Source organism: Haliotis cracherodii, unplaced genomic scaffold (assembly GCF_022045235.1).
Source record: "Haliotis cracherodii isolate W230 unplaced genomic scaffold, xgHalCrac1.p SCAF_15, whole genome shotgun sequence".
In the NCBI taxonomy this organism is placed as follows: Eukaryota; Metazoa; Mollusca; class Gastropoda; order Lepetellida; family Haliotidae; genus Haliotis; species Haliotis cracherodii.
This window is the reverse complement of record NW_027266270.1, coordinates 15,203,610-15,219,956: the sequence shown is the minus strand read 5'-3', so window position 1 is coordinate 15,219,956 and position 16,347 is coordinate 15,203,610. Positions and strand designations below refer to the sequence as shown.

The 16,347-nt window shown below is 40.3% G+C and overlaps 1 protein-coding gene across 1 annotated transcript in view; it reads right to left on the bottom strand.

The window, feature by feature from the left end:
- Positions 1-16,347, bottom strand: part of LOC139462309 (serine-rich adhesin for platelets-like) — a 49,044-nt gene that overhangs the window by 6,355 nt on the left and 26,342 nt on the right. The window contains exons 2-7 of the mRNA XM_071243939.1: positions 9,551-14,035; positions 9,278-9,369; positions 8,375-8,521; positions 3,792-8,106; positions 2,665-2,765; positions 822-974 (exon numbers count right to left, since the gene is read on the bottom strand). Coding sequence (XP_071100040.1) covers positions 822-974; positions 2,665-2,765; positions 3,792-8,106; positions 8,375-8,521; positions 9,278-9,369; positions 9,551-14,035 — 9,293 coding nt within the window. The remainder of the gene's footprint in view (positions 1-821; positions 975-2,664; positions 2,766-3,791; positions 8,107-8,374; positions 8,522-9,277; positions 9,370-9,550; positions 14,036-16,347) is intronic.

Genomic DNA, 16,347 nt, shown 5'->3' with positions numbered 1-16,347 from the left:
GAATTACGAGTTTTTTCCAAGTCTGTGAGGATACCTATTTGAAGCGTTGGGATCGTAGGTGGATACAGGCAATATACATGTACATGTACACGTGTCCTCGATCTTGAGCGTTATTATCCTGACAGCAAGAGACGTTACGCTTGCCTCAATATATTTACTCTGGTCCTCTGTCTAAACCGTACTGAACTAGCTAACTCATAAGACAGCTACCCGCCTGTACAGACATCATGACCTTATAATGTTTTATGTGACGGAATTTGCTTGTCACGTCACTGACAACGTGAATACTTCGTATAACCATATCCGGGTTTGAATTGTTCTTTTGATACCGTAATCTTCACTAAATATATGACCCGTGGATATCCGGGCTGGAATTGGTCTTTAACAGGGGTCTTCAGCAACCCCAAAGAGGGGACTAACAGGATCGGTGTGTAAGACTTGGTGACTTTGTTTGATGCATGCCATACCCAAGTTGCGTAGATAGATGCTCATGATGTCAATCACTGGCTTGTCTGACTCAGACTCGATGATTTACAGCTACGATTCACATACATGTACCTGGGGTATTGCTGAGTGCGGAGTTAAAGAAGCAAACAAAAGAACATACGAGTCCAATGGCGGTAACAAGATCGTCTCCTAAGAATATGTCACTGAAATAATTCCTTGTAACTTGTGTGCACTCTTTATGATGCTCGTAACTCTAAATTTGCCACATCTGCTACTGACTGGATGTTGGGATTTTAAGAGCCCTTTCAGCTCGTAACATGAAAATTAAAATATTAATTTTTGTATGTTGATGACCCGTTACAACGTTGACGTACGGAATGGGCGAGAGCGGTGGAGATCTGTTCTTGGGACATCCTGTTGTAGACGGGGACAGCGACGTCGGCCGTCACGAAGTCGCCACCATCACTCACGGCAAACGTCGTCGTCACCTTGAAATCATCAGCCGGATCTCTTTCATTCGAAACAACCTGAAACGGAGGTGTTGTGTTCATTAATTGCTGAAATTACTGAAAACTATGTAAATCGTGGCATGACATCGCCTCACCTAACAATGCCGTCCGGATGACGTACACCAATACACTGGTGTGCGTTAAGTGACATTTGCACCAGGGTACAAGCGATTTTTATGAACTCGGTAATTCATAACCCTATGGGAAATAAAAGTAGTTATTACATGGATATACATCAACACTCAATAGTGGTATGTGAGGTAAATAAAAAAAAGCAGAGGTTAAATGTGACGTAATTTTACTAATTAGGTGATTAACATGCTGCGCAGAGCTATGTTACTTGTAGATTTGCGCTGAAGGGAATTTGGTGAGGTGTAATTGGGTTTAACGAGGAGTTCAGCATTATTATTATATACATCATACATATACATCAGACAAAATTCAATTTTACAATAAAATCTTGTTTGTTCTCATTTTCTGTTTCACAGTGAAAGATGACGTGCCAGCGTTAGCCAAAACATGAGGGCGTCGGGCTTGTGCATCTAATTTCCCATTTGTCGTTCTCCTGCTTTGATTAAACATTACTTGTTTGAAAAAAACACTGTCTCTTTGTTGTGATTTTAAATGTTCACACTTGATATCCATATTCAATAATTTTGCATGTATTTAAACTGGGTGATACTGGGTAACATTTAACTACTTCATGATGTTATGTAGGTGGTAGAGACCTCAAGTACATGTTTCTCAATGTTAATATTGAATTGCCTGCAGGGACATGGTAGCATGGGAGGTAACTCGTGTCGGACTACTGACACAATGTCGAGGAAAGTACAGCTACCGAGGTGGTGAGCTCGCGGTGACCTGACACTCTTGTAATAGTTAATTTAATTGACTTCAATGTTTTGCGATAATGGGGTTATAATCGTATAAACCGTTGTGCACACTTTGCGTATATCCGCTACGCTACGCGTATTAACAGTGTGCTCACCGTTTTTTTTTTAAATATTGTCGTCAATTCTTAAGTGAACAAAGGTAAAAAATGAACGAAAAATCACTTCCAAATCTGCTTTTCTCAGGTGTCCGTCTAACATACACAGGGTACTTCACGACTGTAAAATCAACAAGTTTATTGTATATTCGTGATCAACTGGACTAATCAATACATTAAAACCATATCACTGAATTTCATTTATTTGTCTCAAACTAAGATAAACGATTTGAAATGGTTTCATGTTCTGAGTATGAATATTCACACAACGACAGGACACTACGTTTGACAAGTCAAAAGTATCCCAAAGGGCTCATTGAAAGAAACAATCAAGAGAAGAGTAAAAACACTACTTCCTTGAATCAGGATCTGATATTCCTCGAATGAATACAAACATCTGCTTTTTGCAAATCACACATAATATTATTGTCTTGGACAGAAGCATCTGAAGTGTCATGCTATTTTAGGCATTCGACATGTCGACATGAATTAAAAACTTGAACATTTCTACATCATCACTTCTAAATCAAATAGGGTCGCTTTGCAAGAATGTGACTAAACAAACATGTCGGCGCTGAAGTTGAATTGGACCGGCGATGTTTCACACGTAAGCTCCGTTAATCCTATATCAAACGCCTCTTTTGAATAAACACTAAAGACGAATGTCTGAAAGAACTCCAAATAATAAACATTTGTCTCCAGAATGTACACGATGTATACCTGAGCATTAACGCCACTCTGACGCCTGTATCTGTCCAGCCGCTCTGTAACATCTCGTCTTCTCCGCTGTTTGAGGGCGGTTTCATACAACTCGGCCAGATCTGGAATGAGTGAGTGGGTCGTGTTGAAGTCGCTTTACAGTATATCAGTTTTAACTGGAGAACTTAATGTGTGAGAAAAGCCAGAAGTGTTTACTTCAGAGAAACCCTGGGGCACGGATATTGTGTTGATAAATCTCGAATCATGATCATTGAGGCGCAGAAACTTAAATCCGCAATTATGTATCAAGGCATATATTCTGAAGCTATCACCAATGTAAGTTAGTGAGAGAATGTTGTTAAACGCCGCTGTCAGCAATATTACAGATATATCGGTGGCTTGTTGAACATCGAGTCTGCACCAGGCAAACAAGTGAGCGAAAGTATGAAGAACGATCGATGCCGCAAGGATATGATGATACGGTCACATTATCTGACCGATCTCCATTCTAACCAGCTTTGGGCACTGGGTACTTAATCTAAACGAGAGATCATACATGCAAGAGAGTGAATGAGTATGGTTTTACGCCGCTTTTAGCAATATTCCAGCAATAACAAGTCGGGGGACACCAAAATGAGCTTCACATAACCATGCGGGTCTTCGGCGTGACGAGCGAACGCTTTAACCACTAGGCCACCCCACCGTCCACATACATGAGATGATCTCTCTTTCCATATAAATTATCATTTATTCATTAAAGGATATTTATCATTAAAAAACTGGCTTCCGCAGGAGACAATGACAAAGTTTTGTGAGATCAAGCAATGTCTCCTTTGAGATATCACTTCAATGACATTGCATCCCAATGATTTTGCAAATGATTGTTTACATGTCGCAATCAAATGACGTCACTAATGTCTCTGCCACTGAAACTGTATAGATGTACTCAAAACACTGTTTATTACTGTTTACAAACTGAGAAAGTTGGAAAAATGAATTTGAATGATAATGTAATCCCACTTTATGTCTTTTTCTATCAAATAAATATCGGAGTTTGAAACGTCTATCGGCTCGTGTTGATATGTTTGATATTAAGGACACTCGAGTAATATTCTATATATATAGATTCCATTAGGTAAGAACCATACCTTTCTCCAGCTGGCGGCTGAACTGTGTGCTCGAAATATTGACATCTTGGCCTATGTTCATAATTAGCAGCATCAATGTATCCAGAGGGGGGCCGTCTGCAGGAGGAGTAGTTTTTGGTGGTGGTGAAGACGAGTCAGGGTGAGCGGTAGAGAAAACAGGGATGGTTGAAGATTCAGGGTCTGGTTGTTGAACCGAACTTGGCATTGTAGACATGGTGGGCTTAGATGTAGGAATTATTGGTGGCGATGAAGATGGGTTGGTGGAAAGGGTTATTGTGGTTGAAGTGAACGGTTCTCCTGAAGATTGTGGGTTAATGAAAAGAGTTGTTGTGGCGAAAGTTGAACGTCCCCCTGTAGTTGATGGGTTGATGGGAAGAGCTGTTGTGGCTAAAACCAAATATTCTCCTGTAGATGATGAGTTTAGTTGAAGAGTTGTTGTGGCTAAAACTGAAAGTCCTCCTGGCGTTGATGGGTTGATAGGGAGATTTGTTGTGGCGAAAGTTGAACGTCCCCCTGTAGTTGATGGGTTGATGGGAAGAGCTGTTGTGGCTAAAACCAAAGTTTCTCCTGTAGATGATGAGTTTAGTTGAAGAGTTGTTGTGGCTAAAACTGAAAGTCCTCCTGGCGTTGATGGGTTGATAGGGAGATTTGTTGTGGCGAAAGTTGAACGTCCCCCTGTAGTTGATGGGTTGATGGGAAGAGCTGTTGTGGCTAAAACCAAAGTTTCTCCTGTAGATGATGAGTTTAGTTGAAGAGTTGTTGTGGCTAAAACTGAAAGTCCTGGAGTTGATGGGTTGACGGGGTGACTTGTGGGTAAAACTGAAGGTTCTCCTGGAGTTGATGGATTGATTGGAAGAGCTGTTGTGGTTGGAGCTGAAATGTTTCCTGGAGTTGACGGGTTGATGGGAAGAGCTGTTGTGGTTGGAGCTGAAATGTTTTCTGGAGTTGATGGGTTGATGGGAAGAGCTGTTGTAGCTGAAGCTGAAGGTCCTCCTGGATAGGAAGACCATGAAGATATTGCAGTCAGAATCGAAGGAAGAACTGAATCAGATGAAGGCTGTGAACCCGTGTTATGTTCCGAAAGTGATGCTTCTAAGGCATGTGAGGCCCTTGTAGGTCGAAGAGTTGCTGTAGATGACGATTGTGTCAACTCGTGTGAATATAAAGTCACTGTTGGATACACAGGAGAGGAATTCATGTCCGAGTTTGTTGACATTGATGAAGAATGTTCATGAAAAGGTGTTCGAGATGGAGGTAGAAAGATTGTTGTGGATGATGACCTTTCGGTAGAGAGTAGCCCTGGAGATGAAACTAAAGATCCTTCACGAGACAGGAGAAATGTAGGAGACGATGACTCCTCAGAGGACGGGGACATTGTAAATAAAGACGATGATTCTTCGGCAGACAGGGATAGTGTAGATAAAGACGATGACTCCTCAGTAGACGGGGGCACTGTAGATAAAGACCCTTCTGTAGATTGGGACTTTATAGATATAGACGTTGACCTTTCAGCAGACAGGGATATTGTTGACAAAGACGATGACGCCTCAATAGACAGGGATATTGTTGACAAAGACGATGACGCCTCAGTAGACAGGGATATTGTTGATAAAGACGATGACTCCTCAGTAGACAGGGATATTTTTGACAAAGACGATGACGCCTCAGTAGATGGGGTCATTGCAGATAAAGACGGAGATCCTTGTGTAGATGGGAACGTTGTAGATATAGACGATGACCCTTCAGTAGACGAGGATATTGTAGATATAGATGATGACTCCTCAGTGGACAGGGCCAGTGTTGACAAAGAGGGAAATATTTTAGTGTTTGTTAAAGGTGAAGTAGATACCGATAACACTGTCCATACTGAGGAAGAAGTCATTGTTTTGGTAGACGACATGATCGACATTATTGAGGATTCAAAAGATGAGATATCTGTTAAGGAATCCATGGCTGGTAACCTAGACACTGCAGACGTTATTGATGACAACTTTTGAAACGAGGAATATCTGACATTCGTTCCATATATTGTGGGAGTTGCACGCGAGGTTGTCATTGGTACATGCGTGAAAGATTTAGAGGATATGATATACCCAGATGACTCTTCTTCACCAGACAACAGGATGGGCGGTGGTTCTGATACATCCACACTTGATACTCGATATGTTTCAAGGGGTAATATCGGAGACGATTCTTCGGATGATGAAGTGGAATGTAATAGGATGCTTGGCTTGCTTGATAGTGAGATCTTCAAATCAGGAGGTGATGATACAGTACTGGGTTTAGCACCCTTTGTGCTACTGACTGGTGTAGAGAAAGCTGTTTCAACTGGAGTTGGTGCTGTAATTAAGCTAAAGGCATCAAAGTATATACGTGATGTTGAAGATGTTTCTTTTGGCAATGAAGCTGTTCCTTGTGACATTGATACTGTGACTGAGACAGATGCAGCGTCATCAGTGTACATACTCGATGACATCTGTGAAAGTGTGCTCTGAGAGTCTACTGGAGACAACATGGAAGCTTTCATAGAGAATTTCAGTCGACTTGAAGGCAACATGGTTCCAGTAAAATGCATGGTTTCTGTTCCATGTATATTTGAGTCTATAGATCCTGTTCTTGAACTCCATTCATTCGTAAATGCACCTGATGTTGGATTTATAGCTAGACCTGTAGAATAAGATGCAAGGACATCATTTGATGAAAACTGCACCGTGTATGGTTCTAATGCGTTTGCTACTGATTCACTCAATGAGTTTAATGCTGATTCACCCATGTCATATGTAGGAGTTACACCAGTGACGGAAGATGATATTGCAACGTTTGACGAGTCAGCACTAAATAAATCTTCAAACACGGATGGAAATGAAGACATGTCTTCAGAGTCCGTCCTTGTATCGAAAGGTGATTTCTGTCCTGGTGAAGATGAATCCGTTCTCGTTGCATTGCTACTGTTTGCTGGAGAGAAACGTGTTATATTCTTATATGTGGAAGAGGATGTATGAGATACAAATGTCTCCAACTTATGCCCAGAGGCGTCAAATAATGTGTCAAATCCATAATCAGAAGACATGGACGAGGATAACGTCTCTGCCTGATGCTCTGTTACAATGTGGTCAGACTCGATCTTGGAGCTCATTCCGACGTTGATAGACAGCGACACTTTACCTGTTGATGACGCAAAAGCATCCATGCCAGTTGAAAATGATGGGAAAGCATCAATCATGTCTGAGGGAGACGTTTCTTCAGAGTATTGGGTTGCCAACGAGGATGCAGATTTCAGTATATAAATCTGGGAGTCTAAAACACTGGATGATAGATATGTTATTGGCTTCAACGGCACCCTATAGGATGACGTCATCTTTGGTGTTGCTTGGATAAATGCTGTGGCAGACTTGTGATTAAGTGATGATGAAAACGATGGCTCATAAGATGATCTGACACTAGCTGTATCAGAAGACAGTTGAGGATCATTTGTGGCCAATGTAAGGAATAGCTCAGTACTGCTTACTGAGATGCTTTTAGGGATCAGTTCGTTTACTGTCGCATCTGGGGTCATTGATTCATCTATCCCTGACAAGGGTGATTCATTGTAGAGGGGAGTGGACGGTAATCTTTCATTATCAAACGTTGTGACCAGATTGTCATCCCAAGCAGCAACAGCATTAGGGAAGCTTGTGTGTCTCTCGGTTTCTAGAGGTGTAAACACTGTGGCCTGGTGATCATGATCTGAAGATTGGGAAGGTTCTCCAGACGATGGTCGCAATTCTGATCCAAGAGGTGTTGTGACTTGCTCTAAAACGGAATGATATGTTGTATCCTCAGACATAAATGAACTTTCACTCAGAGCTACACTTGGGTGAATATGCCTGGTAGTGGATAAACTAGACTCCATGCTCTTCTGTTGGAATCCATTATAAATATCAGTTGATGATACAAACTGCATTTCTTTTGAGAACTCAGGCTGCCTTTGATTGGATATGATTACCATTTCTATTATGACATCATTTGACAAGGCACTGGACACAGATCTTTGATATTTATCTATAGATGTCATGACATGACCACTGACTTGTGTGTCAGTTGTAGTATGTGCTCCAGCATCAGAGCTTATAAGCTTTGCACTAGGACTTCTCTCCGGTATTTCAGTGGTCTTAGACTGGATTGATACATCCTTTGTTTCCAGGCCAGGCTGTGGAACATCGTTAGTGTTTGAGTTAATGTTACTTTTTCGCTGGGCCTCTTTGCCAGAGGCAGAGAGATCATTAACTAAGACTTGTTCTTGTTGCAGTGATGTTAATCCCATCATACCAAGACTCTGAAAAGGCAAAGATTTGGAGATAAATGCTGAATCTCAGCACATATAAATACACATCCTCGATTATCTAGTGGATCATGTTATAGATTTGTAATGTGACATTGCTGTCAAATTTCTCTTACTGGTAGCTGCCCACAGATTTCTCTCACACTTGTGAATAGAATATATTTGAAGACATTATGAGACTTGAAAAGCTATGTGTGAGAGATATGAAACTCTAGGTAACTGTGTGGTAATTGAATGTAACAGTAGCCTAAACAAATTCTACCTTCACTCCAGTATAATGATTGAGTTCTTCTGAGGATATTTTGTTGAAGGTAACTTCTGCATCCTTGGCAAGAACCTTTTGTCCATTTCTGGTGACTGTGAACTCCATCTCCATACTACCGTCCGACCGAGGTTTGGTACGCTTTATCTATAAAGAAACAGTTGATTTTAAATATAAATCATACATCACCACATGACCACATCGGTTACAAATATAGTACACTTATATGTTTGTGATAGGAATAAATACATAGGAATTTATGGATAAAAACATTGTTGCTATCTGAACACTCAGGCAACCCAGGATAGAATAGGTCCACAGAACGCTATTGCTTGTGGTAAGAGGCAATTATATTGGATCAGGTGGTGAGGCTCGGTCACATGTTTGACTTTATGTCATCACACTTTGGAGGCGTTGGACTTTTCTCTATACATCAACCACATTTTGTTTGTTTGTTTCTCTTTAATGCCGCAAAATGCAGCAATGTTTCAGTTTTATAACAGCGGTCTGTAAATGGCCAAGTTTGGACCAGACAATCAAGTGATTGATATCATGAGCACCGATCTAAGCAATTGGGATATGATGACATATATCAACCAGGTCAACAAGCCTGACCATCCGATCCCGTCAGTCGCCTCTTACAAGAAATGTCACCTCTTATGACAAGCATGGTTTTCTGAAGACTAAGTCTAACCTGGATCTTAATAAGTTACAGTTTGTATGGCCTAGACACAGTCCTTCAGCTTTTATTTCAGTGACAAAAATCATCTTACGGCAGGTCTGTCCAAACTTGTTGTTCATAATCTCTCTTTGTGTCTCATTTTCATTACGAAACTATAAGACTTGACATTACATAACGTTTAAGGCACGCATTATTATGTTCCAATAGCAATATGTACTCACCTGTACATTGACGTTACTTGTGCTTACTGTGTCTCTTCGCAACCTAACATTCACTTGACGCTTTAACCCCTTTTCGTATGACAGCTCAAGACCTGAAATTATGAATATGTTAACTTGAGAAAGAAATCAACATTAAGGTATGTGAAACTTCCAGTGCCAATTGAAAAAATATGTCATCGTTATTTTATCACTTGTAGTTGGATTGCAATGATAGGTTTGATCTAATAGAAAGTACTTTGCCTCTTCTATGGGAAAAAAGCATCAAGTATTTACCTTTTACTACTTTAGCCAGGAATTCTGCAGAGGTTACATCTTCTCCCTTGGGATCGAACACCCACTTTAGGATAAAGTCACTCTCTCGTGTCTCTGTTTCAGGGTCTTGTGTGGGATCACCAACAGTTGGTTGTGGGTTAGCTGATGATGTCATTAATGCTGATGTTGTTGGAAATAGTGACCTCATAATTGTTGAGGCTAATTTGTTGCTGCTCATTTCTGACAAAAGTGGAGTCCCTCTGATGCTTTGTGTGGGCCTTATTGGTAATGAGGTAGCATGGGGTGTGTATATAGACGAATCCTTTGAGGAGAGAATCTCTCCTTCCGTTACAGTTGTGAAAATTTGCACATCACTGCTTTCAACATTAGATCCTAAGGATTCCGGTGTATCAATGGCATCATAACTAGTCTGTGAAGAAAGATGTTCCTTCAAGAAGGTGTCTGAAATTGAATTGATATTTTGCGATGAAGTAGCAATTGGCTCAAGAATTGTGCTTGTGTAGAGAAGAGGAGTCGTACTTGTGATATGGCCTGGAGATGTGCTGTGCTGAGGTTGACCTAACACCAAAGCAGAAGATGACATAATTCGGTAACTCGGCTTAACAGTAGAGAGACGCGAACCAAAGTCTTGGTTATGATATCCAGTAGTACCCGGTGAATCGCTTTCATAAGGTAAGCCTTCTGGCAACAGTGAAGCCATGTCAGATCTGCTTTGGAATTGAGATACTTCTGAATCTATTGTTACTGTTGCGGAAATAGCATCTGAACTCAAAGGTTCCTTCTTGTCTGCAACGTGTTTAACTGTTAGAATCAGCGATTGTTCCAAGATTTGGTCCATGTCAGAATTACTAACAATCATATCTGTAGACATAGGAAGGTCAGCATTGGATTTCACAGATGCAGTAGTTTTGTATGAGCCTGGGTTGAGTGATGTCGATAATGGTATGGAACCACTATGAGATTGCATTCCTATATTAGGCAATGCTGAGTTAATGGATTCACCTGCCATTCCCTCTGGGTAGAATTGGGTTGATTCAGGTTGATCTGTATGTTTATAGATGGAAGACAAGACATCAACACCGATATCAGATGTCAGTCTGTATATTTCATGTACGGTCGGGTAACCCCCTCCGCCAGATCCAACAGAATTGACATTAGATAGCCACTGAGTAGCTGGTTGTTTAGGAATTGCACTGTCAGATATTGCAGGCCACATACTGGCTTCAGATCCTGTCACGGTTGGTTGGGGTTTTAAGTTGTGTGATGAATCAACAATTGAATATAACGTAACATCAGCATCCTCAATGGTTCGGCTTGATTTGGTAATCTGAGCCTTTGGTGATTGGTAATCTTCCACAGATGATGAGGTATAAAAAGACGAACTCTCTGCACCAAGGATATACTCATTTCTACTGATTGGCGCGTACCTCATTGTCGCAGCATATGGGACGATGATGTCAGCATCACGAGGGGCTGTTGCACTGTGGCCAGTATTGTCAGTTCTAGTAGTGACAGCATATAGGACTATGATGTCAGCATCAGGAGGGGTTGTTGCACTGGGGTCAGTATTGTCAGTGAAAGTAGTAGTTGCGCGAAAGGGGTCAATTCCATTTGACTGGTGCCCTGAAAGTCTGGAGTCAGCCAGACTGGAACCCACTGTATCTATTCCCATGTCCATCGAACTGTAATCATTAGGTGTTGTTGCACTTGAGCTTGACTTGATATACTCAGCAGCAGCAATTCGTGACTCTGTGTAATCAGGTGCAGACATGCTGTTATGCATGGTACCTACTGATGGATTGACACTTGTTTGAAGAGTATCTTCTTTCCTTATAAAGGTTGTGCTGTGTCCGTGTGCTGTAGACACAGCTGAAGGGGAATCTTTGTGAATGTCCCCACTGCTACCTTTCTTCTTGGAATGTTTTGTCTTGATGTTTATGGAAATAGATGGCATTTGCAAGAATGGTTCAGCATTTGACTTATAATATAATTCAGATGAATGCATTTCCATTGAAGTGGGTGCAAGTAATTGTGCTACCAATGACGACACTGCGATGTCACTGACTTGCGGATTACTGGGATAACCTCTGAAAATCCTTGCAGACGCTGTACTGATTTCGATGGGCAGATCACTGGAAGATGTAGTCACATCAACTGTTGATACTCTATTGACATCACTGGGTACTATACTTGAAGATGATTCCACATCACTTGCAGTCATTTTGATATCACTGGCAGGCAGGTGACTGGGGTATATAACTATGTTACTTGACATCTTAACAGACTGATCACTGGAATATGTAACACTAGGACTTGTCAAAATGACATTGTCACCAATAGGCTGATTACTTAATTGTCTTGTCATGTCACTCGCTGAAATAGATTTGTAATCAATCAGCAGAGTACTAGCAAATGTTCTCTTGTTACTGGCAGATGGTTTGATGTCACTGACGATCCCAACACTGGAATATGATGCAATTTCACTGATTTTAACAACGGGTTGATTCCATGAATCCGTTACAATAGCACTCCCAGAGCTTGAAATTACAGAAGCATCTTCTTGGGAGACTGATACTTCAACAGAGCTACTGATTTTGTTACTGGTCTCTGATAGCAATTGTTGTGATACGGGGTGGCTGTCCAGGTTATTAAGCAGAGATGGAAGCGAGCTATCACGCTGAGGAGCTAAATATACTGGAAGGTCTATATTGATGCTTGTGGATAGTAATGGTGATTGAGATGGTGATGGAACTTCGAGAAAGGGATTTAACTCTGACGAAAGTAATATTGGATTCGTAGACAAAACATTTTGAGAAGTTTTCTGAGGAGCCCTAATGGATGAATATATAAAAGTGCCAGAAGACTCAAGCGGTAAGCTTGTCCATGATGTTTCTTCTACAGCTGATGACCTGTAAAGCCTTGTCGTTCTGTCTGTACTGTGTAATCCAGTTTGTAAATCACCTTTATCTGGATGAAAGGAAGCGCGCAGATCTGTAACGATGTTTGGAAAGCCAGCACCACTTGTTTGAGACATAGATGAAATATCTGAGCTCTGGGTTCTCGTTGTATCAGTAAATAGAGTTCTCGAGGATGTAACTGATAGCATGTATCTCCCTGTTTCGGATGAAAACGCTGACCTGGCATTTTCTGACTGCACTTTGGAAACACTGACATGATTCTCACTTAACTCTGATACAGAAGGTGTCTGTTCCCCAGGCGTCTCCTCATGATCCTCATATGATTTCGTACTCAATTTATGGCTGCTTGTTTCACTCATAAAGTGTGATCGAAGAGACAGTGTCTTTATAACTTCTGTATTTTCTGTAGATGGTGGTGCTGAAGACGATAGGGGTGACTGTAAAGACTTTTGAAGATCCCTTTCTAAATATGACTCCTTACTTTTGTCCAAATCACTAGTTTGCGATACACTTTCTCTCTGTGTAGTATGGGAAAGTGATGTATTACCTAACAGAGACGTATTATTTGCTAAATTGGTTCCCTTGGTCGTTTGTGTGACCCCCTTGTCATCTGAATGCGCCTTGAATACATTTATAAGAGAATAGGTTACTAAGAAATCTGACGCTGATGAATATTTGATAGAATCGGTTTTCTTGACCATGCTCGCGACATTTGTGAACATAAAGTCGCTGGACGAGTATCTGCTACTGTCAGCACTTTGTATCGTGTTACGAATGCTGGTTGGGGTTGTGAGTAATGACAAAGGCGTTCCAGGCATGTCATCACTACCTTTGGAGTATGTAGAAGTATGCAACGACCTTTGTGCAGAATTACTTTGGGGATCAATAATGTCTTTGTCAGTTTGGGCAGAATTATCTGATGCTGATGTAGTGTTTGATTTGGACTTGGACTTGGAGATGCCAGACTCAAACCATTCAGCTATCTGTGAAGCTGTGAAGTTATAGTCTCTTAAAATGTCAAACGTTGATACAGAAGATGTAGACTGATGGTTCTTTACTTTCGAACTGTCTGCTACAGTTTCCAAGAACGTCTCGAAAAGATTATTCATTGTTTCGGTATTCACAGTTCCACTACTGTCAGCTTGATTTGAGCCAAGTGTATCCATACCATATTCTTCTGCAACCATAGAGCTTTGGAGCTGGAGCTCGGTTTGTGCGACGTCTGAAAATTGCATTCCAGGTGCTGTATGTGTGGACGAATCTGATGCTGAATCACTGAATATGGGATCTGTTGTCCTTAAATTTGTATGTTTATATGAATACCTCGGAGAGATCACCTTTGTTGCACTTGCTTGGTGATATGTTGTAGATGGCACGATTGGTTGATTTGCCGAGGTAGAAGTCGTGGTAGATATTGAGGATGATACGGATGAGGTGAATGGCGTCTGAACCGGAACTGACGTCATAGTCATATACGGTGATGCTCGGTTGTGTGATGACGTATATTGTGATGCATGATAATCTTTCAAAGGAGGCGTTCCTGACTGGTGAATCCATCGACTTGTTTCTGAAAGTAAACAGTTATAATAGAAGCGAAACAGTACCAAATAGTACACATAATTATTACCTGTTATTTAATTCATATTGTTTGTGACTGTGTTAGTGGCATAATAAAAGAAAACATATCATAGTATTATATATACAAAAAATAATATGTAGCATTGAGTGTATTAAATTGTTTCAATATTAAAAAATGCATTTTGTGTTCGCTATATAAACATTATATAGCTTAAGTTTTGCTTTCGCATATTAGTTGCTATACTGAAGATTAAAACTAAGGTTTAAGCATCAAAAATAACTTCTTGTCTAACAGAAATTTCATTTGCAAATTTTGATAAGATAAATAGTTTCAACAGAACAAGATTTGTTATTGTAATCACATCAGGCCACGTCCATCTTTACGAAATGGGAACCAAGAAGCATTGCCAAATTTGCTAATTATATATTTATTATTCATTAGCACCAACCATTTAATGGTTACTCTTCACATCATAAAGCAGGAAGCAAGACGCATTGCTAAATGTGCTAATGACATATTCACCAACACCAAACCTTTGATGATTATTCTTCACACCAACGTCTCTATGTTACATTTTGCTCATCAAATATTCAACACGAAACATTAACTGCTCTGAAACCATATGTGTTGGAATATCTCAGTGTATAACTCAAACAAACATATTGTTTGGTCCTATTCTGTTTAATCTGTTACAACCGCCCAAGGCCGTCATGCCAATTTAACACACGTTCGGCAACATCTCATACCCATGATTCACAATATTACCCTAGCACTGTGTAATAAGCGGGAGGGGCACTGCTTGCGTTTTATCAATTCACCGCTTGTCTCAGCTCTCTAGAAGTGTCAGACACTGTAGAAGACTATAAAAGGAGCAAGCTTGTGAAAATTTGGGCGATGCTGAAAAACGATCTTTTATCGCCGTGACAAGCCAGGGTTGCTATCAATGACATTCACTAGGTGGTAGCAAGTTGTGCTAAATAAATCACAATCAACGACCAAACTAGAATTAAAAAGGGGCAGATTAGAGTTCAACTGGAATGCCTTTCTATCCAGTAAGACGGCTCTCAAACTGTAGTATATTGTTTGACACCTGGGTAAATATCACGAAAGCCCTTGATATCTTGTGTTGAGGTTGTTTGTACAGCACATACGGATGAATGGTGTATTCACAAGGCAACACTCTCGTTGAAAGCGTACATGAATAGACGTTTCAAGACGTGTTTTCTTCGAGTGCACATGTAGTAGGGAATATCTATTATTACACTTCTGTAGTTGCCCTGTTGAATTATGTGTCGTTACTTGAATGGATGTTTCATAGCTTAGTTACACAGATTTGGGTAGACGATGTGAAATAAAGGATAATGTGTAAGTGCAAACATTAAGCAAACAACTTGCAGTTATGACTGATCTATAATGCAATTGTGGAGGAGGTGATCACGTAAGTGAATGATAAGGCTTCACCGATTATTGTTTTGTACAGTAGAACATGGATATAACGAACGGGGATATAGCGAACATGGATATAACGAACACGGATATAGAGAACAAACGGATACAACGAACTGTTAAAAAATCCCCGATTTATCTCCTATCTAATATCATATAAAATTTACGGATATGACGAACTCTCGACAGCGAACTAACGGATACAGCGAACTGATATCTGATCACCGACAAGCCCATCTATCACTTATTAGTGACGTGTATAGCGAACTGAGAAAAGAGTAGTTCGTTATATCCGTTTTCTACTGTAATTGATATTTAATGTCTGAGCCAAAGTTACAGATAAGAACTGACACCCAGGATAGTGCCCGCCCAAGTAAGGAAAGGCAAATTTAGAAAACACAAAGAAGGTTTTTAAAGTTCTTGAAGCTTTTGTTATGCATGTTGATACTATCAGTAACATTACAATAACATGTATGAGTTTTATTGATTCGGATGTGTTTTAGTAATTGGATATTAGCATAGACACTCATTGACACTCACACCTAATCCCTTGCTGTATCCAACCATAAGAAGATTTAATAAAGTGACATTAAAACATAAATTACTACACCATCCACACTATCCAAGAATACTAATTGTATAAAGAAGCAATATGTACTGGGGAAAGAAACCCCTGAGGAACACCCAATCTTTTTATATGACTATAGTTAATCTGACATGACAGATTAAGTATAATCGTATGACAAATCGGGTGTTCTTTATTTAAGAATTGACTTTCACTTTGTGTGAGTTCATGAAATATGGACACTCATAGAGTGAGGGCCAAACTGCCGGAGCTTCGGTTTGTTCACTAG